The 24,341-nt window shown below is 45.8% G+C and overlaps 1 protein-coding gene across 3 annotated transcripts in view; it reads left to right on the top strand.

Annotated features, from left to right (window-relative positions):
• Nucleotides 1-24,341, top strand: part of CUNH6orf89 (chromosome unknown C6orf89 homolog) — a 66,348-nt gene that overhangs the window by 20,984 nt on the left and 21,023 nt on the right. For 2 of the 3 annotated variants that reach the window (XM_077754883.1, XM_077754884.1), the window contains exons 2-7: nt 3,629-3,836; nt 4,546-4,759; nt 15,288-15,442; nt 15,573-15,712; nt 17,089-17,218; nt 19,922-20,045. In XM_077754883.1, coding sequence (XP_077611009.1) covers nt 3,629-3,836; nt 4,546-4,759; nt 15,288-15,442; nt 15,573-15,712; nt 17,089-17,218; nt 19,922-20,045 — 971 coding nt within the window. Of the gene's footprint in view, nt 1-3,628; nt 3,837-4,545; nt 4,760-15,287; nt 15,443-15,572; nt 15,713-17,088; nt 17,219-19,921; nt 20,046-23,091; nt 23,671-24,341 lie in introns of those variants that run through there. The other variant, XM_077754885.1, reaches the window with a different exon arrangement.

Genomic DNA, 24,341 nt, shown 5'->3' with positions numbered 1-24,341 from the left:
ACGATGCTGGAATTAAGATTAAAAACTTAATAAAAAAATCACACCTACCTTTTGGGATTGCTGTGATGATTTACTAAGATAACGTTTCTAGAGTGCTTAGCATGGTGCCTGGCATATAGATTGGCACAACAGGAAGTGGTAATTTAGGAATGTAATTGGACATCAGTCTTTAGTTTCTAATGAATTGAAGTTTTCCCACTTCCCGAAGCCTTCCTATGCCCTTACAATTTTAGAGCTAGAGGGGACTTTGAAAACCTCTTAGTTCAGTCCTTTTATTTTTTTTAAATTTTTTTAATGTTTTATTTATTTCTAGGAGAGAGAGAGAGAGACAGCATGAGCAGGGGAGGGTCAGAGAGAGGGAGACACAGAATTGGAAACAGGCTCCAGGCTCTGAGCTGTCAGCACAGAGCCCGACGCGGGGCTCGAACCTATGAACCATGAGATCATGACCTAAGCAGAAGTCGGACACTTAACCGACTAAGCCACCCAGGCGCCCCCAGTCCTTTTATTTTTTTAGGTGAGGAAATAGACCAAGTGACTTAGCCATAATCCTAACAGTGTAGTTTAATAAATGCCGCAACAGGGCTAAGTTCAAATTCTGTAAATATACATTTTAAAAGCATCTTTACTGAGATTTAATCTATATGCCATACACCCACTTGAAATGTACAATTCAGTGATTTTTATTATATTCACAGAGTTGTGCAATCATCACCACAGTTTAAGCTTAGAACATTTTTATCACTCTAGAAAGAAACCCTGGTCTATAGACAGTCGCTCCCCATTCTGCTCCACTCTGTTCCCTTCGTAACCACTAATTATTCTACGTCATGTCTCTGTACGTTGCGTTATTCTCAACTTTTTCATTTTATTAATGCGGTCTTAAAACGTGATCTTTTTGGCTGTCTTCTTCCACCTATGTTGTGGTGTATGTATCCTTTATTCCTTTTTTTTTTAATTTTTTAACGTTTTTATTTATTTTTGAGACAGAGAGAGACAGAGCATGAGCAGGGGAGGGTCAGAGAGAGAGGGAGACACAGAATCTGAAACAGGCTCCAGGCTCTGAGCTGTCAACACAGAGCCTGACACAGGGCTCAAAACCACAGACTGCAAGATCATGACCTGAGCCGAAGTCAGACACTTAACTGACTGAGCCACCCAGGCACCCCTCCTTTATTCCTTTATATTCAATAATATTCAATGTATGGATATGCCATATTGTATCAATTCATTTAGTAGTTCATGGACATTTGGATTGCTTTATTTTTGAGCTGTTATGAATAAGGCTGCTTGGTTATCCATGTATATGTTTTTGTGAGGAAATACGTTTTAAATTCTCTTGGGTTCATACTCAACAAGGGGAATTGCTGGATCATATGGTAACTCTATGTTTAAGTTTTCGAGAAACCCTCAAACTTTTCCAAAGCAGCAGCACCTTTTTATATTCCCACCAGCAGTGTACAAGGTTCCAGATGTTCAATATTTTCCCCAACTTATTATCTGAATTTTTTCTTTAAGTTTATTTATTTGTTTTGAGAGTGCGAGAGACTGTGGGAGGGACAGAGGGAGAGGGAGAGAGAGACAGAATCCCAAGCAGGCTCCCCACTGTCAGCGCACAGCCCAATGTGGGACTCAAACTCACCAACTGTGAGATCATGACCTGAGCCAAAACCAGGAGTTGATGTTTAACCTACTGAGCCACTCAACATGCCCCTAATATGACTTTTTGATTATAGCCATCCCAGTGGTTGTGAAGTACTGTCTCATTATGGTCTTGACTTGTATTTATTTCCCTGATGGTTAATGATGTTGAACATCTTTTCCTGAGCTTATTGTCCATTCATGTATCTTCTTTGGAGAAATGTCAATTCACACCCTTTGCCCATTTTGAAATTGGGTTGTCTTTTTATTATTGAGTTATAATAATTCTTAATGTACTCTGAATACCATCCTCTTATCAGATACGTGGTTTGCATATATTTCCCCCATTCTGTGGGTCATTTCACTCTCCTAAAAGCTACCATTAGCAGCACAAAAATTGTTAATTTTTAATGTCCAGTTTATTTTCTCTTCTGCTGCTCATGCTTTCGGTGCCATATCTCAGAAGCCATTGCCTAATGCAGTGTCACAAAGATTTTTCCACTACGTTTTTCTCCTAAGAGTTTTTAGTTTTAGCTCTTAGGTTTAGGTCTTTGATACATTTTGAGTTAATTTAGGTGTAGGGTAGAAAGAAGAGCCCTACTTCATTCTTTCGCACGTGGATATCTAGTCCCAGCACCATTTGTTGAAAATACACATTTTTAAATAGAATTTACATCATCCTTTTATCTAAACCTTGAAAGGAAAGCCTATATGGCCTAGGAAGAATGCAGTCTGAGCAAAAGCAAAGAGTTTGGGTAAGGGACTTAGCCGGTTAGCATATGGGGGTTTCCACCCCTCCCCCAACCAGTTCTTCAGTCTAGATTACCTGCCAGTTAATTCACCATTGGAAATCTAATGTTTTATTTCTTTGCTCCGGTTGAGGCCCTGGTATGAGCATTCATTAAAAAGTCGCCAGGTGATTCCAGTGTGGAGGCACACTTAAGAACGAGTGAGGTAAAGGGTTAATAGTCCTAATGAGGACCAAGCCAGCAGTATCAGATGGCTGCTGGAAGGGGAGGGAGATAGGCTGAGGTGCTTGCTTTTCTCTGATGAGCTGCAGGACCATTGTCCTCATTGTCCTTGTTGTTCGGGGCTCTAGAGGTGGCAGCATCTCCTTACTGAAAAACTAGAGTTGTACCACATCAGTGCTTTCTGGGGTTAGAAGCACTTTGGGCATGAAGTATGTGAAATAAGATGACTTCTACATTTAAGGGGGAAGAAAAGACCAATAACATAAATCCCAAGCACTGTTTCTCCTTTGGTAAGTGACGGAAATATTGTTTTATAACACAAGTGCTTTTAAAAAAAAAACGATTTGCTTGCATTTCACAAATGTTAGAGTATTCTACTACTCTGCCACTTGAGTTTCTATCTTTTCTTCTGTGGCCACTGTGAAACATTTTGGCTTTAAAGTAACTATATGAGAACAGGGGCGCCCGGGTCACCCAGTTGGTTAAGCGTCTCGACTCTGCTCAGGTCATGATCTCACAGTTCCTGAGTTCCAGCTCCGCATCAGGCTCTGTGCTGGCAGCTGGCAGCTCAGAGTCTGGAACCTGCTTCAGATTCTGTGTCTCCCTCTCTTGCTCTCTGCCCTTCTCCCACGCCTCCCCCGCTCACATTCTGTCTGTCTCTCTCAAAAATAAACAAACATTAAAAAAAATTTTTTAAGTAACTATGAGAACAAATTAAGTTTTGAAATTAAAGATCTTAAGTCTTTTGAGTATATGAAATACAAGTAAAATGTTCTTTATTGTCTAAAACTGTAAAGTGTCTGGGAACCAGTAAACCATGTGTCACAAGCCATCAAGGAACACTTAGAAACTGTGTAGCACTGACTTGACCTCCTCTAGACATTTGTGGACTGGGGAAAACAGGGAGCTGTTCCTTCCCCACAGATGGTCGTGAAGCTCTGTTCCAAAGGAAGTAGCTTTGAGGAGGGAGGTCTTTTAAAGAAACCATCTTACTTTTTACATTTACTTTCTTTCAGGGATTTTGTATTGGAAGACATGGATCTTGCTGCCAACGAGCTCAGCATTTATGACAAACTTTCAGAGACTGTGGATTTGGTGAGACAGACAGGCCATCAATGTGGCATGTCTGAGAAGGCAATTGAAAAATTTATCAGACAGCTGCTGGAAAAGAATGAACCTCAGAGGGGGCCACCCCCATATCCTCTCCTCATAGCCATGTATAAGGTAAACATGTGTTTTCACTTGGAAATACCTTAAACAGCACAAACTCTTCAACCTTCTCCCCAAACGTTACTACTATTGATGGATTCCACCATCGAACCTTAGTTTTCCTGTGACTAAGTTGGCCTTTGCTCTCATTACCATAAGTTACTAAGAAATTTGACCCATTTTGTTAAATATCCTTGGTGAAAGCTATATATTTATACTAAACTGTATTTGTGTATACTCTTTAATGGAGGCCATAGTCCCCGGTCATACAATGGAAGCCTGGTGCTGGGTACCTGTCTGGCTAAGTCAGGAGAGTGTGCAACTCTGATCTCGAGGTCGTGGGTTCAGGCCCCACTCTGGACATAGAGCCTACTTTAAAAAAAGAAAAGAGGAGGGAGGGAGGGAGGGAGGAAGGAAGGAAAGTTGGTGAGCCATGCAGTCCTCATAGTTCTCAAACTTTAAATGCATTTCATTCAGAAGCGAACGTAGGCAATTTGACAATAAACTGTATTTAAAAAAATAGATAAAATATAAATATTTAAAAAATAAAACTACAAAAGGTTAAAAAATGAATGTAAATGGCTTGTTTATGAAAATGGACTAGTTCCTAAAGCACAGTGAAAATAGTGGAAGAGGCTGGGTTTTTTTTTTCTTTTTTCTCTTGGCATTAAAGTATTTCGTTTGCCAGGACAAGTATTAACCCTTATCCTGTCTTTCCTTATAGGTCCTTGTAACCCTGGGATTAATCTTGCTCACTGCCTACTTTGTGATTCAACCTTTCAGCCCATTACCGCCTGAACCGGTGCTTTCTGGAGCTCACACCTGGCGCTCACTTATCCATCACATCCGGCTGATGTCCTTGCCCATTACCAAGAAGTATATGCCAGAAAATAAGGGCGTTCCTCTGCATGGGGATGATGAAGACAGACCCTTTCCAGGTAGAAGCCTGCATTTTGCTACTTACACAGCTTTCTTGACAGTGTATGATGGGAAAGGAAATAACGTGTACTGACATCTAATGAGAGACACTTTCCCACTTTTGTCTTTTTTTTTTTTTTAATTTTTGTGTTTTTATTTTAGACAGAGCGAGCAGGGGAGGGGCAGACAGGGAGGGAGACACAGAATCCAAAGCTAGCTCCAGGCTCCAAGCTGTCAGCACAGAGCCCGATGCGGGGCTCAAACTCGTGAACTGTGAGATCATGACCTGAGCTGAAGTCGGACGTTCAACCAGTTGAGCCACCCAGGTGCCCCTCAGTTTTGTCTTATTTAATTCAGTCCCCACTAAAGCTCTGTTTGATAGGGTTTTTTTGTCCCTGTCTTGCAGATTGAGGAACTGAGGCTCAGAGAGATTAAGAAACTTGCCAGAAAACCACTTTTGGGGAAGTCAGATTCAAACCCCCTGATTCCAAAGCACACATGGTGGGGACAAGTATTTTTGTTCATAAGAAAGGTTTGAATGTACTTTAGTCTACCCTTTTCTCTCCTGTGATCCCTATCCATATAGATATTTTAATAAATAGCTATTGATTTATTGAAAATATCTGAGTCCAGCTTGCTTTTAACCAGATCCTCTAATAGGCCTTAGCCTGTTGGGCTGGGGTTTTGTCCCACTTTGTCACACTCTTTCAGTGTAGCGTTTTCTCTGTCTCACAATAGACTTAGTGCTCTTATGTGTGCAGTTTTGCCAGTAAGCTGAGTTTAGGAAATATTTAAATTTTGTAACAGTGTTATCAGTGACAGCACAGGAATTTCTGGTCTGACACACCTTTTGCGAAGATTATAACGTGTGATAAGACTTGAAATTTACTTTTCTTTTTTTTAATGTTCATTTTTGAGAGAGAGAGAGAGTGAGCGAGCGTGAGCCGGGGAGGGGCAGAGAGAGAGGGAGACACAGAATCTGAAGCAGGCTCCAGGCTCTGAGCTGTCAGCACAGAGCCCAACACAGGGCTTGAACTCACAATCCGTGAGATCATGACCTGAGCTGAAGTCGCACGCTTAACCAACTGAGCTACCCAGGCACCCCTGAAATTTGCTTTTTGAGAAATAATAGAGGGGATTTTATTTTATATTTTAAAGTTTATTTATTTGAGAGAAAGTGTGAGCTTGAGCTGGAGAGGGGGAGAGAGAATCCCAAGCAGGCTCTGTGCTGTAAGCACAGAGCCTGATGTGGGGCTCGAACTCACGAACTGTGAGATTATGACCTGAACCAAAGTCAAGAGTCAGATGCTTAACCAACTGAGCCACCCAGGTGCCCTGGATTTTATTATTTGGTGGTGTTCATCTTATTTGCCCAGATAAAGGATTATGGAAATTAATTTCACAGGTATATTATAGGAGTTTTTGTGTCACTGTGTTCTGAAGCCTTTAGATTCCAGCATAACTGAAATCTAAACTGTTTAGGAAGCGTATTTTCTCCTCAGTGTTGTGTTCATAAAAAATTTCCTAGTGGAAGCTACACTTTATACTGTTACTCTTTTTTCTTTTTTAACTTTTTTTTTTCTTTTTGAGAGCAAGAGGAGGGTCGGGGTGGAGGGAGGGAGCTCAAGCTGGAGAGGGGTAGAGAGAGAATCTTAAGCAAGCTCCAAGCCCAGCACAGAGCCTGCCGTGGGGGTCCATCCCTCAACCATCAGATCATGACCTGAGCCGAAATCAAGAGTCAGATGATTAACCCACTGAGCCACCCGGGCACCCCTACAATGTCACTCTTTAAGCCAAAACCTAATCAGTCATAAAAATCCCTTGTATTGAGTCTCCTTTGAAAGCTATTTTTGTACACTTGAAGAAATTATGGAAAGATTTTCAAAAGTATACCAAAATCAGAAGAAGGAAACGTTGTAAAGCAGAAAGACTTGAGAGGTTTTTTTTGTTTTGTTGGTGTCTTTTTTGTATTTTTAGGATTTTTTTTTTAGTTGGCTCATATGTATAGAGTTTTTAATTCCAGATATAACTTCCTTGTGTTGTTGAAATGTCATCAAGAAAACCAAAAAAAAAAAAAAAAAAAAGAAGTGGTATTTCCCACTCCTCTGTCAGAAAGGTCCAGAGCACATGAGGGAAAGACCCAGAATAACTTGTCAGGCCAGCCTGGTGGTGCTGCCTCACACACATCAACGCCTCAGCCTCTTTTCCTGGCTTCCTCTCATGGCCTCCCTAAAGGCATCTACTGCCCTCTAGCACATAGAGATCGAGTCAGCAATTTTTAGGACCAAGTTGATGGCAGTTACTCTGTTTCTCCCCATCCTGTAAGGGGAATTTCCTTAGACTGTTGGGTTAAGAAGTGATAGCTGATGGACCACGATTGCTCATTCTCTATATCAGAGTCCTATAATTCAAGAAACCTTAGTGGCTTGTCAACAAGCCTAACTGTTGGGGCCACTCCAAATGAGTATTTTGCCTTGCAGATGGAAACTGAATTCTTGGAGCTCAGTTGTAAAGAGACAGCGTTGCAAGGGTGTGGTTTTTAGCTTTTCACTGTTGTTGACTCTTAAAGTGCTGCTTTTGCTTCTAAGTGTGGGTATTGATCGCTGTGTGTGTGAACGTCCTGGGAAGCTGTGGCCGTGTACAACTAACAGCATTTTGCAGAGCATTTGGAAAGAAACTGAGGAATACATAATAATGTAAGGGGTAAATGGAAACAGATGGAGGAGAATTAGGTACAAGAAATAGGACATGTGGGGCCTAGAAGAGGGCTAGAAAAGGAAAAAATATAAATTATTCTTCCTGATATCATGGTACCAACGAACAACTGCCTTATAGTTAGAAGTACTTAGTAAAACCTTTGAAGTACATGTAGAGGGAATGCGGCGCGGCCGACTCAGCTCCCTAAAGGAAAGCCCTCAAGCTTGTTGTTTCCTAAGGGTTGACCTGTCAGAAGTTCCCGGGTCATCTGATGCCCCTTGCAGTGACGCCTTGGGAATGACCTAGGGCACTGGGAGCAATGGTGACCTCTGGTCGTTTTTCCTCTTGACTCCACCCAGGGAACAAGAGGCAACAGAGGTGGGGTTCTTTTTCCAGGCTTCAGTCTTGGGTAGGAAACCCTACTTCGACAGGGTTTATCCACACGTATAAGTAAAAACCCTGCTCCTGAATCCTCTTGATGAGAAGAATGGAGGGACTCTGCAGTGACTCACGGCAGCCTCCCACTCTGCAGCAGAAAATAAATAAGCCGACACTTACTTACTTGGTACTTCCTAGATGCCAGGCCCCCCTCAAAGGCTTTCCATATATTGCCTCATTTAGTCTTCACATTATCCCTGTAAGGGAAGTTCTGGTTTTATGCCCGTTTTAAGGATGGAGACACCAAGGGACAGTGACATTACGTCACTTGCCTTAGGTCCCAAGGCTACTAAGTCATGGAACTGTGATTCAAACCCAGGCATCCTACCCTTGGAGTCTGAGCTCTTAGCCTCTGCTGTGAGCAGGGTGTAGCTACACATTATACCTGAAGAATATAGCTTTTAGTGTGATTTTGGTGTTCTGTGCTCTCTCTCGGCTCACCAGATGCTTCTCCTCTGCTCCCTAGTGCCCGGAACAAGTTTTTTCTGGCTGGCATTGCATGTCCAAAGATAAACCATCCTCCAGGCTCTGGCCATTTAGAATTTTCCTGAACTAGTCTTTTCCTAGGCATTCAGCCCAGCTCATCTTCCCAGTCTACAGCCTTATGGGTAATGTGTGACTTGTTGTTTGCCTTAATCCTTTATCTGATTAACCCATAGTTTTCCCTTCACAGTCACATTCTCTTAGTCCCCCTCACCCCCGACCTCATATCTTTATATCCACTTTGATCCTCCCAGCCATCCCCTTGGGTTTCACCCTTCCATGGAATCACTGAGTCTTAGAGCTAAAGAGGAACTTTAGCATTGATCTAGCACATAACCTTGTTTTGTAAAGAGGAAATTGAGGACAGGAGAGGTGAAGTAACTTGCTTACCCAGCTAAAAATGCCACACTAGCACTTGAACCTTTGTTTCTTAATTCTAGTCTGGCATCTTGCCATCACACCACACTCACTGTCTGCTATCTCTGCCCTCAGCCAAGCCAGTCTCCGCATGTTAGGCCCAATTACTTTGTTTACTTTGGATCTGTAATTTTTTTTAAGATATTATTTTTGGGGCACCCGGCTGGCTTAGTCGGTTGAGCATCTGACTTTGGCTCAGGTCATGATCTCATAGTTCATGGGTTCGATCCCCATGTCAGGCTCTGTGCTGATAGCTCGGGGCCTGGAGCCTGCTTCTGATTCTGTGTCTCCCTCTTTCCCTGCCCCTCCCCTGCTCACACTCTGTCTCTCTCTCTCTCAAAAATAAACATTAAAAAAAAATTTTTTTAAGATTTTATTTTTAAGTAATCTCTACTTCCAACACGGCACTTGAACTCACAACCCTGTGATTAAGAGTTCCATGCTCTATCGACTAAGCCAGCCAGGTGCCCCAGGCATCTATAATTATGACACCCATTAATGCTGAGGAGGTCTGAGACAGTCTCATATGCAATGGGAAAGTGTATCTCTATATCTGTACTGCGTAATTGGAACTTTATATGTCCATGAACTTTCAAGGGAAGGTTGGAGTAGATCTGGCAACGCAGGTGGTTTTGGGATCATTCAGTGACTTAGAACTGAGGACCGAAGCAGAGTCAAGGCTAGTACCCAAAGATGAACTGCTTGGACCTCAGGAAATGCCCTACTATTTTATTTGCAAGTAAAATTTGAGGTGATAATAACAAATATGTCAAGCGCTTACTGTATATGAGGCACTGTGCCATGTACTCTGCTGTGTCCCAGTGTCACAATAGTCACAGAGGTAGTTACCATTTTTATGTCCCTCCCAAAGATGAGACTGATATGCAAAGGAGTTGACTAACCTAAAGTCGTATGTTTAGAGTCCATTAAAAAATATGTATATGTACATATATATATTTAAGTTTATTTATCTTGAGAGAGAACACACATGTGTGAGCAGGGATGGGGCAGAGAGAGAGAGAACCCCAAGCAGGCTCTGCACTGTCAGCATGGACCCCAGTGCAAGGCTCGATCTCATGAACCGTGAGCTCCCGACTTGAGCTGAAATCAAGAGTCGGATGCTGACGGAGCCACCCAGGCGCCTCTAGAGTCCATTTTTTAAAATTGAAGTATAATTGATCTAAGCTGTTACATTAGTTTCAAGTGTACAGCATAGTGATCAGACAAGTTGTACTTTCTGCTGTGCTCGCCACCAGTGTAGCTGCCAGCTGTCCCCATACAAGGCTGTGTATCCCCTATGCTGTACACTGACTGTGTCCCCTATGCTCTACCTTTCGTCCTCATGACTTACTCATCCCCTAACTGGAAAGCTGTGTCTCTCAGCCCCCTTCTCCCATTTTGCCCATCCCCCTCATTCCCCTTCCCTCTGGCAACCATCCGTTTGTTCTCTATTACTTTGAGTCTCTTGCTACTTTTGTTGTTGTTGTTTAGATTCCACGTGTAAATGAAATCATATAGTTACCAAGTGACCTAGTAATACCTGACTTTGTTTTATATATGTTTTTGTTTAAAGATACTTTATTTAATACATGTTGTTGATTGATTAACACCGAATTCCCCGTCAACAGCACCATAACAAAGCTTACCTAACATGTGTATTTTTTCTGGAAGGCACCTCACAGCCTGCTTCCTCTTAGGAACGCTAGAGAGGACTTTAGTATTGTGCTCGAGGCTGTTTTTTAGTTAGTAAACTATTTGTTGAGGAGTTTTGGGTTCACAGCAAAGTTAAGTAGAAAGCACAGAGAGTTCCGATAGTACCCCCTGTCTCCGCAAGCACACAGTGTCTTTGGGAGCCATTCTGACCTGTGAAACCACAATAAGAATGCAAAAACTGTGGCACCAAATACTCAAAAGGGACACTCATTTGCAATTCTAGAGGTGCAACAGAAAGGTAGAGTGTTGCCTCCCTCCACCTCCGCTAGCGTTCACCACTCTGCCACAGGAATTGACTGGGTTATAAATAAATTTCAGAGAGAAGGCAGATTCACAGATCAGAGTCTGTAAGTACGGAGGATTGATTGTAGCCTTTTAATTACAGTACTTTATAGAATGCTGCTATGTGTTTTTATGCTCAGAAGAGCAAGTTCCTCATTTTTTTCTTCAGGAATTTATTGTCTACAACTCTTACCACTCAATATTAGACAGATAAGCCAATTAAAAATGGGCAAAAATTTGAATAGACCTTTCTCCAGAAAAAGATATGCAGATAATGAGAGTGTAAACTAGTGCAGCTGCTTTGGAAAACAGTTTGGCAGTTCCTCCGAAAATTGGACAGAGTTATCAAGTGATCTAGCAATTCCACTCCTAAGTGGAGTGGAAGAATTGGAAACACATGTCCACACCAAAACTTGAATGCAGGTATTCATAGGAGCATTGTCCATAATAGCCCCAAAGTGGGAATGTCCAGCAACATATGGATGAGTAAACAAAATGTAGTGTATCCACATAATGGATACACTTCTACTTGGCAGTAGAAGGGGAAGAACATTTGATAGACACTGTAACATGGATGAACCTTGAAAACATCAGGCTAAATTAATGAAGCCAGACACAAAAGATCTTATATTGTACAGTTCCATTTATTTGAAATATCGGAATATGCACATGCACAGAGACTGAAAAGATGAGTCGTTGCTGCCAGTCGGGCTGGCAGGAGAGAGTTAGTATGGGAAGTGTCTCCTAATAGGCACAGGGATTCTTTTTAGGGCAATAAAAATGTTTTATCATTATATAATGGTGATAGTTATTCAACTATATGAATACACTAAAAGCCACTGGATTGTACACTTTGAATGAATTTTATGGTCTGGGAATTAAATCTCAATAAAACTACTTTTTTTCTTAATGTTTTATCTACACAGAGAAAGTAAAATAATGCTCTCTCCTTCCAGTCCTGCCCTCTTTATGCCCAGCATGGAGAGAGGCTCGAGCCGTCCAGTGATGCATGAGCAGTGAGGGGTGAGGGTCCTCAGGTCCACCCATCTGCCCAAGGTGTATCACATAAGGCTCTTAATGTATTCTTTAATGGTTATCTGTGCCTGAGGGAGGCGTCCTCCATAGATTTTAAGCAGTGACCATACTTTGTAAGTCATTTGTATTACCTAGGATGCCTTCTTTTTAATTTTTTAAAAATGTTTATTCATTTTTGAGAGAGAAGGAGACAGAGTACGAACAGGGGAGGGGCAGAGAAATCTAAAGCAGGATCCAAGCTCCGAGCGATCAGCACAGAGCCCGATGTGGGGCTCGAACTCACAAACTATGAGATCATGACCTGAACCAAAGTCAGGCACTTAACTGACTGAGCCACCCAGGCGGCCCCCCCCCAGGATGCCTTCTGGCCCTTAAGTTATTTCCAGAGTTACTTTGGGCTTACTTTGGGCAGGGGATGGATTATTGCCTGTTCTCATACATTTATTCTTGTAGATGAACTTCAGAATGAGATTGTCACAGCCCCACCCTACTCCCATCTCCACCAGAAAGAAACTCTGTTCCCACTCTGTTCCCATGAACCTATCCAACTTCTATTGAATATACTTTTGGGTAGACTTAGCGTCTTTATGATATTTAGTCTTCCCACCCAAGATCACGGTATGATGAGTTTATTTAATGCCCTTCAGTAAAATTCTGTAGTTTTATCCTTCTTGTTAAATTTATTGCTGGTTGTGAAGGAGGCCATTTTTCGTTCCAATTTTTACATGACTGTGGCCAAGAGAGTAAGAAGTAATTGATGTTTATGTGTCTGGATGTGAATATCCTGTATTTTGCCACCTTACTGAGGCCACTCTTTAGTACTCTCTTTCTCCCCTGATTTCCTTCCCAGGGTTTTCTTCTGCCTGTTTCTCAAGCCATCTCTACCTGGAAATCCCATGAGTATCTAAAGCTCAGAATAAAACTGAAATGAGCTAATTTACAGTTAATCTCTTCATGCTCTTAGGTTCAGAACTGCTCACGGCTAGCTCTTGAAGCACCTTTGTATAAATTAGGAGAAGATGCCTCTTTTCTGACACTTGACTCATATCTCCTGGGGAGATTGCTATACCTGATTCCGTCAGAATATGACACGTGACTGCAGAGAAATGTCATAATGAATCTGCAGGTGTCTGGCGTCTTCTGTGTCCAGGCTTGCTTAGACAAGGTGTGTTCAGGCAGTCTCAGCTGCAGAGGCATTCTTGTAGCACTGCGGATTTTATTTTATTTTATTTTTTATTTTATTTTAGCTATTCTATTCTATTCTATAGAAATGTCTATTCTTGAGAGAGAGAGAGTGCAAGCAGGTGAGGAAGCAAGGGGGAGACAGAATCTGAAGCAGAATCTAGGCTCCAAGCTGTTGGCACCGAGCCCCGCGTGGGGCTTGAATTCACAAACCACAAGATCATGACCTGAGCTAACATCAGACACTTAACTGACGGCGCCACCCAGCCGCCCCTTTGTAGTGCCGCTTAGATATGTCTTTGGTGCCTCAGTTTACCTCATTATATTTCACCTCTCATCACAGTACAACCTCCGCTTCCCACCCTTGCCAAAAGGACAAAAACAAAGTGTAACCCAGTATTCCTCTTTCCAGCCTCTCTCATCTCAGACACTCTAGTCACAGTCCAGAATAACCTTCCTAAAGCATCAGAAACCCCTGCCCAAAGGCCCCTGATGGTCCCTTACTTTGCTCAGAGTCCGATGTGCTCCAAGCCCCAGAACCCTCATCGCAGTCTTCCTCCGCAGCTGCTTTTCTCGAGACCCCCCGCCCCTCTCTGTGCTCTGTCCCGTCGGGAACTCATGGTTAGCTCCTGTCGCCTCTCCCTCTCCGTTTTCTCATCCGTGAAGGGAGAATACTGCTGCCTCCTCGATAATTCTGTGGTAGCAGGTAAAAGATACGGCTCATGCCCGTGACCAGCACAGGGCCTGACTCTTTCCCCTGCCTTCCCCCTCCCTCACAAGGATTTGGAACCTGAAATGCTATATAACTATTACAGGTTGTTATGCTTATTTACGCCTCATTGTATGGCCATTACCCGAAGTTTTTCTTTTTAGGCAAGAATTCATATTTGACCTCTAATGAGGAACATTTGAAAAGATTCCAGAAAGAAAAATAAGGGTCACTTTGCAGCCTCAGTGTACCACCACAACAGGTACCACCAAAGGGTTCCCGGCTATCCTCGGAGGCACCTGGCAGGCCGAAGGGTGCAGCACTGTGCCCTGGCTGTGACGGTCTGCCCATGACTGAGGAGGGTCAGGAGGGGAGGTGACAGCCACCTCAAGGAAAGTTGTTTGGAGGGTGCTCAGGAAGTGTGCTGAGAGCACAGCCCTTCCCCGTGGGGTTCCCTCCCCCCACTACTCCTGCCTTAAGGAAACAAGGAAGAAGCACTTGCGGCCACAGCAAATGTTTTGTGGTTAAGAGCCATTTTCCAAGTGTGTGTGCTGGTCCAGAGAATTGATTTCATTTCAGCCCCATTTAGTGGTCCGTTTATCTTCTGTTCGAGCCTCTCTCCCGATTCGGTTTCCATTGGGTTTTAATCAGAAACCATCTGGCGAAAACATTTTGGATCCACATTAGGGTTTATCATAAGAACAATCTCCAAGAACACAGATGAAACCCGGAGTGGAACAGAACACAAACAAGAAATAATGCAATAACACTATCAACAGAACAGTGTCAGAGGGAGGGAACCAAGGGAAACCCAGAGTTTATGTGTAGAGAGGGAGCCAACCCTTCAGAGGAGGACCAGCCCGGGGAAAGGGGGTAGGCGGGCAACTAGCACTCACACCAGGGGCTGGTGGGCCCTTCTTCCCTTGCTCACCAACCTGCTGTCCTTGGTGGGGTAGAAGCCACGGTTGGTAGCCCTTCCCCACTTCTGAGCTGGGACAGAGCACTGTCCAATCCATGGGCACATGCAGTTCACTCCCCTCTGGAGATGGGCAGAGCCCCGTCTCCTTTCCACCCCTTCTCTCCACACCCTTTTCTTCCTCTCCCTTTCCCAGAGCCATCCTGCCCTCCACTTGGGGAAGACATGCAGTGGGGCTCATCACCGATGACGGAACCACGCTTATTTGCCTACCCCTCCCCCATGTGCTGTAGACTTTCAGACGCTTGGGTCACGGGTTTGAAAACAGTGGAAGAGCTACGTCTCCAGCCCCACGTCGCTGAATATCTTCTCCAACTGGTCATCATCGTGGCTTTGACTTAAGGGATACATATACATGTTAAAAAATATTTTCCATAAAGTATAGCAGACTATAGAGAACATACTTCTCCTTCCAACCCCATCCCTGTGCCCCCCGCCCCTTTATCAGAGGCTGTTTCATCTGTATCTTTTCAGAGGTCACCAGTGCTTATCATTGTTAACTTTTAAAAATTATTATTGTGTCTTTCCTTTTTACTTTTACTGCTGAGGCCGCTAGATTTACCCGCTGTGTTTGTTCTTCCTGTGTCTGCCTTCTCCACATCCCTTCCTGTCACAGACTTTGACCCTTGGTGGACAAGCAGTTGTGAGCAGAATGAGTCGGACCCCATCCCTGCCAACTGCACCGGCTGTGCCCAGAAATTACCCCTCAAGGTGATGCTCCTGGAAGATACTCCGGAGAACTTTGAGACACTCCATCCTCTGGTGATCAAGGTGAGCAGGAAGCAGGATTCCCCCACTGACAGATGGTCTGCTTAATGCCCACAAGGCAGCAAGCTCTGGGACGTTCTCAATAAGTAATCCTGTGTTGTTCTGTCTCGCTCTTCTTGTCCGCCCTGCCAAGACGGGCCAGCTCTTATTCCCAGAGGAGCTCCAGCACTTTCTGTGCCAGTACCCCGAGGTGGCGGAGGGCTTCACCGAAGGGCTTTTCTCCAAGTGGTGGCACTGCCTTCCCGAGCGGTGGTTCCCATTTCCTTACCCGTGGTGAGTGTGGGCAAGGGCACTTGGTCTGTGCATGATAGGAAGGGGGGCAGACTGAAGGTCAAAACACTACCACTGAGACCCTCCCGTGCCCCACACTGTGTGGACCAGGGTCCTCTTCAAGTCAGATGACACTCAGGAGCTCACTGTTGAAAGATCAGAGGTGGGAGATGAAGAGGGTGAGTCGAAGAGGTGTGTCAAAAGGGCTGTCACCGCGAGTGGACACCGAGATTGCCTCATAGCATCGCAGTTTACCTCTGAGTATGTCTGTGCAGGATGCACCCTGAGCATTGAAGGGCTAGAGTCAAGGCCTGAAGAATATAAGGAAACTTCATTTACTGACACCTTGTTGGCGTCAGACAGTGTGGCTTGGCGGTTAGGCCCTGTTGTTCACTGGTGAGGCTCATGTTAGCTCTAGGAAGTAGGAATTATCATTGTTGTTTTTCAGATCAGAAAAGTTTCAGATCAGAGAGGTTAAGTACCTTGCTCAGCCAGGATCGAAACCCAGGCCTGTCTTCCTGTTCCTTCTTGTGTTCTATAGAAGACATGGTCTGTTTCTTGGGATGAAGATGCTCTCTAGAAGAAAAGAAAGCAAGCCAGTTTCCATCTAGAACCATTCAAAAGAGAATTGAAATTGCTTTCTTTGGCCTGATAATTTCTCAATGCTTTTGTCTTTTTTTTTTAAATTTTTAATGTTTTATTTATTTCTGAGAGAGAGAGAGAGAGACAGTGTGAGCAGGGGAGGGTCAGAGAGAGAGGGAGATACAGAATCTGAAACAGGCTCCAGGCTCTGAGCTGGCTGTCAGCACAGAGCCCGACACAGGACTCGAACCCACGAACCGTGAGATCATGGCCTGAGCCGGAGTCGGAAGCTCAACCAGACTGAGCCACCCAGGCACCCCTCAATGCTTTTGTCTTTATTAAAGCGTTATTTAATTTGTTTATGCGTTGATTTGCATAATAGAATACTCACTCTAACTAGTCAGGCTTCCCACCGCATGCTACACTGCCCTCCGAGGTTTCTTGATTTTTGCCCTTTCCTCCTCCCTTCTGTTCTCCCTCCTGGTCTGTTTCTTCGGTCTCTTTTCCAAGACAGAATGAATGGGCTGTTTATTTCCTTCCTCTATATGTTGTTTTAGCTGGATTTTATAAACATCCCACCCACACGTACAAATGGCGGCTGTGGCGTTGTGTGTGTGCTTGTGCGTGTTACACTTAATTGGTTTGGCATGCACCTAATACTTAAGATACTGTCCTCATATTTCTCCCCCTTTACCCACCGCCCACAGCTTTCCCACCCTTGCTTGGCCCTGCTAGTCATGGAGCTAGAGGCCGGCCTGCCCATCTGACTTACTTTCGTCTCTTTCAAACTTTTACAGGAGAAGACCTCTAAACAGATCCCGCATTTTACACGAGCTCTTTCCGGTTTTCACCTACCTGCCATTTCCAAACGAAGCCTCCTTAAGAAAGTGCTTCCTTCTTCAGCCGGAACCTATTGTGGGTAGTAAGGTAGGACATTTTGAGAGGACTTGGGTCGAGGATTTTCCTCGTTTGGCACCTGGGCTGATGTCTTAATCCCTTCCTTCCCTACATGTCAACACGGAGTGTGACTTGCTAGCGGGGGGGACCTGCAGTGGCCCACCCTTTTATGAAGGCGTGCTTGTAAAAAGTCTAGTTACCTTGCACATCTGTCTCCTGGCCTAGACATGTGGGGGCAAGCTACTTTTCTACAGTAGGAAGTAGAATCCTAAACTTTGAAGGGACCCAAGCATCCGATTAATCTGACTTCCCTCCCTCAAAGTAGAAAGCAGGCAGACTGTGAATGAATAGCCCAACTTACTCATTTTGTGGATAGGGACACTGAGCCCCAGAGAGAGTAAATGATTTGCCCAAGGACACAGGAAGTTAACAGGAGGGCTCTACCCACCCCCACCCCCACCCCCATTCCCAGGTTGGTTTTCCCCAGAAATAAACTAATGAGAGACTTCAGGCGGAGAGCTGGAAAAGCAGACCGTTTGAGAGGTTTGGGCACAAAAGGGTTGATGGGCACCAGACTAGTTTTGGTAGTAACGCTTCTTAGTCCATGACCAAGACCCCAGAGCCCACATTTACATCTCTGGGGCCAGTGGACCCGGTAAAGCTGTCCTGTATTGTGTCCATTTACTTTTCTCTGAATTGCCCTTTTGTTGAGCCTCATTCCTGAGGAAGGTTTTTGACTTTGGATTGGTTTGGAAGAACTAAAAGGATGAAATTTCCCAAACTGTGACCCCTACCAACTCCGGGTTGTGTTTTCAACCTCCCAATACTATTGTTTGGCTCCGAATTTGCTGAATCGTCTTAAAGGAATTTCAAAGCCTATAAAAACAATCATTTTGTCTAGGAGTAAGAACTTCTGTCTGCCAGCAGTAGGGTGGAGGTGCTGGGCTCTTGCCTCAGAGTTGAAAGTTTATTCTGCTGTCCCCAGCTAGAACTCAGGGCCCTAGTATGATTTCATTCTCATCATGATGATATAATTTTGGGCAAAAGCTTTTATCTTTATCTTGGTTTTCCCCACTTGAATCTGAGGTTAATTTCACTAGTCTGGTTAACAGGGACCCTGAGGAGCCCAGCCCAGAGGGTAAATGCGAAGTCACTCAGATGCCTGTCAGACTCTTGTGGTCCCCAAGCGTGTTGGGGAAGGGGAGTGGTCCAAATAGGCAAAAGTCCTGAGAGTCTGGTTTCTTAGAGCATCTGCTCCCTGCCCCGCCTGGGCTCTCCTCGCTCTTCAGCCTTGTTACTCCACACTGGGCCCCTGGACCCTGGTAAAGTCACACGTCTGTGGGCCTAGGATCCGAGAGGCAGCCTTGGGACAGAAGATAAGAGGCGAGGCACTGGGGAAAGAGGTGAGGGCCTCCAAGGAAGGCCCGTTTCACCCAGTCCGCAGTGTAGCCTGGGGCTGGCCCGCTCCATCCGGTTGTCCGTTTCTTCCCCTCCTGGGTGTGGAGGGATAGGGTTCCGCCCCCCCTTAGGCCCGTATGAAAAGGTACGTGGTACATCCACTTGGTTCTAGTCTTCCACGTTTCTTCAAGACTGCAGATGTCAGGGTTTCTGCCAGTCACTTGCAAGCCACTAGTCCTCCTAGTTAGTCCTCCTCCTGTCCTGACAGTGGCAGTTGAATGGCTCTAGTGTTGCCAGGGAAACAGAGTCATGGGCAGGGCCTATGGGAGCAATGGAGAGACCAGGGTTGGAGAAGACGGAGCCGAAGCCAAAGCTCTGGAGGGCTCAAGTGGTGAAGAGAAAGTCTGGCTCAGGGAGTCAGGCTTCGGATCCCTGCCTTATATGGACACGGAAAGGCTTTTCCTGGAGGGGACCTGGAGGGGGGTCCTGAAAGTTTTCTCTCACCATCTAGGTAGGAAGCAGAGCCTGAGCAAGACCAGCTTCTCCCTTTGGCCCTCCTCCTGCCCACCCCAACACCAGGGTCCACAGCGGCTTGCACTTAATGCCCGTTGGTGGCAGTGGTAGCCCTCACGGGCCCAGCAGTTGCCTGTGGGGGTGTGTCGCCCAGTTGTCTCCTTAGTATTGAAACTCTGAGGCCAATCTTTCTGTCATTACTCTTTAGTCCATAGTATGAGAGATCTGCTGACCTAGTGTGAACCTGAACTTCCTGCTGTTCAGTTCTCACCAAAACTCTGGCAGTAAGAAATAATTTTCTAGAAATGCTAGTACATTGCCCAAAGTATATGCAGGCAATCTATTTCTCTAAAAAAATCTGGACCAAACCAGACCCTCAGAAGATTGTATACTTAGACCGCCATATGTTGGCCTCTGTTAGACTTCTGTTAAATTGTGCTTAGATGACTTGCCTTTAGCCCCCTTTGGAGCTGTGGCTAGAAGCAGTCATGAATTATAAAGCTCATGCTATATCTGCATTCAGGCTATTTGTTGAGAATGTCTCTTACTAAATCACGGGGTCTCTTTAGGTAGAGCCCACAGAAGAGATTTTACCCCGCTCTCAGGACCAGGAGAGGCCATGCTTAGGAGAAACTAGTTTGTTTTTGTCTCTTGGACATAATTGCGAATTGTGTTACTGGTTCTGTTTTCTTTTTTGCTTAGGCTGCTAGGAAACTCAGAGCCCTCTATAGACAGATTTGTGTACATTAATCTCCCATGCCACTGGGTCTTTCTTACTTTGTTTTCTTTTCCCTCCTCTTCTTCTTGTTTTTTTCCTTGCAGATGCACAGAATGCATGACCTATTTATCATCGGCAGCGGCGAGGCCATGTTACAGCTCATCCCTCCCTTCCAGTGCCGAAGACACTGCCAGTCCGTGGCAATGCCACTAGAGCCAGGGGATGTTGGTAGGTGACGCCCCCAGAGGGCAAGGTCCGTTTCAGGATCTTTGTAGTTTTTAACTCAGAAAATAGCCTAAGAATTAAATATTGCCTTCGCAAAGCTTCAATTCAGTAGAGTCAAAAATAGCATTCCTTTATGGGCAGAGCCCGTATTTGTGCTGGGCGGAACAACTGATAGGGAAATTAGCCCAGAGAAGTGCCTCATTTTATATATATTTAGAATGTGTGATGTGTTCCATTGGTTGTAGAAACTTCGTTAGAAGGCATCATAGAAAATATTTAAGGGCACCTGGGTGACTCAGTCGGTTGAGCATCCGACTTCAGCTCAGGTCATGATCTCACAGTTCGTGAGTTCGAGCCCCGCCAAGAGTAGAGAGCCCGCTTCAGATCCTCTGTCTCCCTCTCCCCCATTCACGCTCTCTCAAAAATTAACATTTAAAAAAAGAAGAAAATATTTAGAGCAATCCTTTATTTTACAGATGAGGAGATTGAGACCCAGAGAGGAGAGGTGACCTTCCCAAGTCCCTCGCGTCACTTAGGCAGAGCGCCAAGCTTTAAGTGTCTCCTTCAACAGAGTCAGGTCAGGGGAGGCACAATCCTGGAGGAAACCCTGTCTGTGTCTCTTTCGCTGATCACGCAGTGCAAGCAGTATGTGAGGGCAACGGCCCCATGAGGAGACATTCCCTTCCGTGTGGGCCCCACTGCCAAGTCACAGCCTCGCAGTCATGACTCACTCTTGGCTCTTTGATTTCCCAACTGCGGCTTGCTCTGTGCATTATATTCTAAAACTCTGTTCCAAACAGATAGGTTTGAATCAACTGCTGTCCGTAGCAATCAGTTTGACAGTAGGGTGTTCTTGGCGGAAGCAGATAGCAGGCATCACGATTGCCTCCTGTGTTTTTCCTGCCCCACAAAACCTAGGGGAAGCCTCAGGCCCCTGACAGAACCCAGGCTGGTTTTCCAGTTGATTTCTTTTACTTTTACCTACTTAGAAGACCCCAGTCCCTGGAAACCTTTCACCCATTTGGAAGTAGGATACAGACTGCAAACTGAGACAGGCTTTAATCCACGTTACATAACTTCTTTCAGTGAAAATCATGCACAAATTAAGCGTTAACTGATAATGGAGCACAGCTGGCCTGGCCTTGGGGAATTACTGCAAAAAAGAAGGTTTTTGTGTAGAAATTGTTTTGAAGCTATTTTCCCATAGTGGAGTGACCCTTCCACGAGGCACGTCTATTTGCACAAGCGTGTGTGGCATTTGCGCTTTGAGAATGCGTAGTTTTCCCTGAAAAGCTCTCTGTCTCCTGTTCTGCAAAGGCCGGACAGTTCAGACAACTACAGAAACACCTTAGTTATCCAAGTTTCAGGCTTCTGGACCCCACAGACTTCTCAAACACTACTTACAGAGTTCGGGGGAATAAGTGGATACCTGTCCGTGATCCAGGAAGCTTCGAGCATCCGGGGCTGGTGGGGATCGTGATGAAAGGCCTAAAATCTGGAGCCTGAGCACCTGCCGGGCTGCGAGTGGCCAGCTTGCTGATGAGGAGGCAAGGAGCCCTGTGGGCATGAGAGGCCAGCCACAGGACAGCAACGTGGAGAAGGGATGGGGGACGGACTAGAACAAGAGGGACAGGGCAGGTCTGGGAGAAGAACGGGGCAGGAGGGGCTGGGGAGGACAGTGAGCGCCTGAAGCAGTGGCAGAGATAGGAGCGATGGCACCACTGCCATCAGTTAAGGACGCAGTTAAGGACGAGTACAGGAACGCGGGCCCTGAGAGCAGAGTAGAATAAGCCAGTGCAGGGGACTGTGGGACAGACGGCAGGTCCAGCACCTCGGGGGGTCCATAAGAATGGCACGGTGACCAGTAGGTCTTTTTGCCAAAGTAAGCACTGTCTGCTGAAGGCCGACAGGGATACAGAGCATCAGAAAACCCGCGATAAGAAGCATTTGCGAGAATGGTGTGCGGGTCAGGCATCAGAGGCTGATGGTAGTGAGCCCACACGCCTGCCGTGGTAGATGAGTCACTGCCCACAGTGGCCTTTCTTTTCTTTTTTATTAAGAAAAAAATTTTAATGTTCCTTTTTGAGAGAAAGAAACAGTGTGAGCTGGGGGAGGGGCAGAGAGAGAGGGAAACAGAATCTAAAGCAGCCACAGATGCGGGGCTCAAACTCATGGACTGCAAGACCGTGGCCTGAGCCAAGGTCAGACGCTTAAGCAAATTGAGCCACGCAGGCGCCCACATAGTGACCTTTCTTGAGTCACCAAGTAGAGGTTGAATTCTATTCAGGGCTCTCAATTGAAGATGGGTAAGTACGTCACACTCTAGAAAATTTTCCATCAGGAGATTTTCGAAGTGTTCCAAGTTTTTAAAGCTTTTAAGTCTACCTTCCTATTCCACTCAAATAATGTAGGGTCAGTGTTTCCTAAATGTTTCTTCAGATCACCGATAACCCTAGGGGTGGGAACAGGAGCCCCTTAGAAAAGCCCTTGGCAAAGAGGGCTCTTGTATCAGCTGATTTGGGGAACTACTTGTCTTGTGATTCCATAGTGCACATCAGTGTACAGAAGGCTCCAGAAGCCTTAGAGGAACCTAGTGTTTCTCAAAGTTCCTTGGCCAGGGAACCCACTGTCCTTGGACTATCTTATGGGATGTTCCTATTTGCAGAACACAGTCTAGGAAGTGCTAGTGTGAGCTAATCTGGATGTTCTATAATGAGGCCACGTTACCGATAGCATTAGGAGAATTGGATGGGGGCGTCCTGCTCACCCTCAGAACTCATGCTGTCTTCCTGCCAACGAAGATGAGCTGGGTCTGAGAATTGATGCCCAGTACCAGCCTCGTGCAGGGCATGTTGCCTGTGTGAGCCTGCTGAAGTGTGAGTGGGGTGATAAAGCACTGTGATCCCGTAGTGGCTCCCCTTGGACGTCCCATTACAGAGAGAACCGATAACCGGGACTATGTATGGTGGCCAGAGCTGCCTCGTCTGTGCCCACAGGCGTGCCCAGTCCTTGCCATTCACCTGCTTTCCTGTTGCTGTTTACCTTCAAGGCTATGCCGGTGCCATCCACTGGAAGGTCTATGTTACAGCCAGAGGGGTCCAGCCTTTGGTCATCTGTGACGGGACCACCCTCTCAGAACTCTAGGGAGATGAGAACTGACCAGACGAAACAACTTCGAGGTCTGAAGGAAGACCAGATTGAAAGGGGAGAAATAAAAACAGAAACGATGAAACCACTTTCCAAGGTTCCTTAGTTCCCTGCCCTGTGCATGCGTGTATGAGCCTGCTGTACGCTGGAGGCTGCGGCCGGAGCCTGGCCCTCCCGACGCCTCCACATACCCGCGTGGCCAGGATTTTGCCAGTACCTGTCTGTGAGACTGGCCTCTTCCACACCTTCTGGAACCGCAGCCTCAAGGCCGCCCCTCATGCAGGAAACAGAGCTGACGCCTTCCCTTACTTGCATGGCATGGTCCCCTCTGCTGGCCCCCGGGCCACAGAGAGGGTGGCCAGCAGGCCCTGACTTCAGGGCCATCCCTCACCAGGTGGGCGCGCTTGGCCTGTCTCCCCTACCGCACCACCCAACACTTTTATGGAAAGCCATGGCCGATTAAAGAAGTTGTTGCAGTTTCCCAAGTGGAGTGGCGTCTAGAACCAAGATTAAGTAATCTCATCGTACTCAAGAAGTGCCCTGCCTTCCCAGTGTCCCCAGTCCTTGGAGTCTCACTAACACCAGGCTGGAGTCTGATTATAATTGAAATGCAAATTCCTGAGGTCAGACTTTCCTCCCCGCCACCTCCCTTCCCTTCCCGCTAGCCTCTCTAGCTGGTTTCTCAGAAGCCAGACTGCCGGTCCCCCTCCCTTGGCGAAGCCCTTTATTGCTGAGGCAGCACCGCTTCTGTCCGGGCCGGGCCGAGTCTGGGTTGCTTTTACCAAGTGTCTTCAGAGGGGACGAGTTAGAGCACTGGCCTGGGGAGAGGGCGCCTCCCCAGGTTTGATCTTTAGGGCCCAGCTTTCCACTGGGAAGATGTTTTACAGATGTGTCAAGCTGATGTTGTAATGTGGCTGGGGAAGGAGCCACAGACCCCACGTGTTCGCCAGCTGGGCGTGCGACTGTGGGCTCCTCTGTCTTCAAATGGTTTCTCTCTTTGTACTGGGAGACAGGGTGAGGTGTTTTTATTTTTTGTAACGATATAAAGCTTTGTCTTTTCAGGTGGGTGATTCGCTGCGCTTTTAGTGTGTATTAACCAAACGGTACAGATGAGGACATACTTTTCTTCCTTCTTCTCTTCTGCCCACCCCC

Source organism: Crocuta crocuta, unplaced genomic scaffold (genome assembly GCF_008692635.1).
Source record: "Crocuta crocuta isolate KB4526 unplaced genomic scaffold, BGI_CrCroc_1.0 scaffold132, whole genome shotgun sequence".
In the NCBI taxonomy this organism is placed as follows: Eukaryota; Metazoa; Chordata; class Mammalia; order Carnivora; family Hyaenidae; genus Crocuta; species Crocuta crocuta.
Note: the sequence above shows the minus strand (reverse complement) of the source record. Positions and strands in the feature narration are given on the sequence as shown.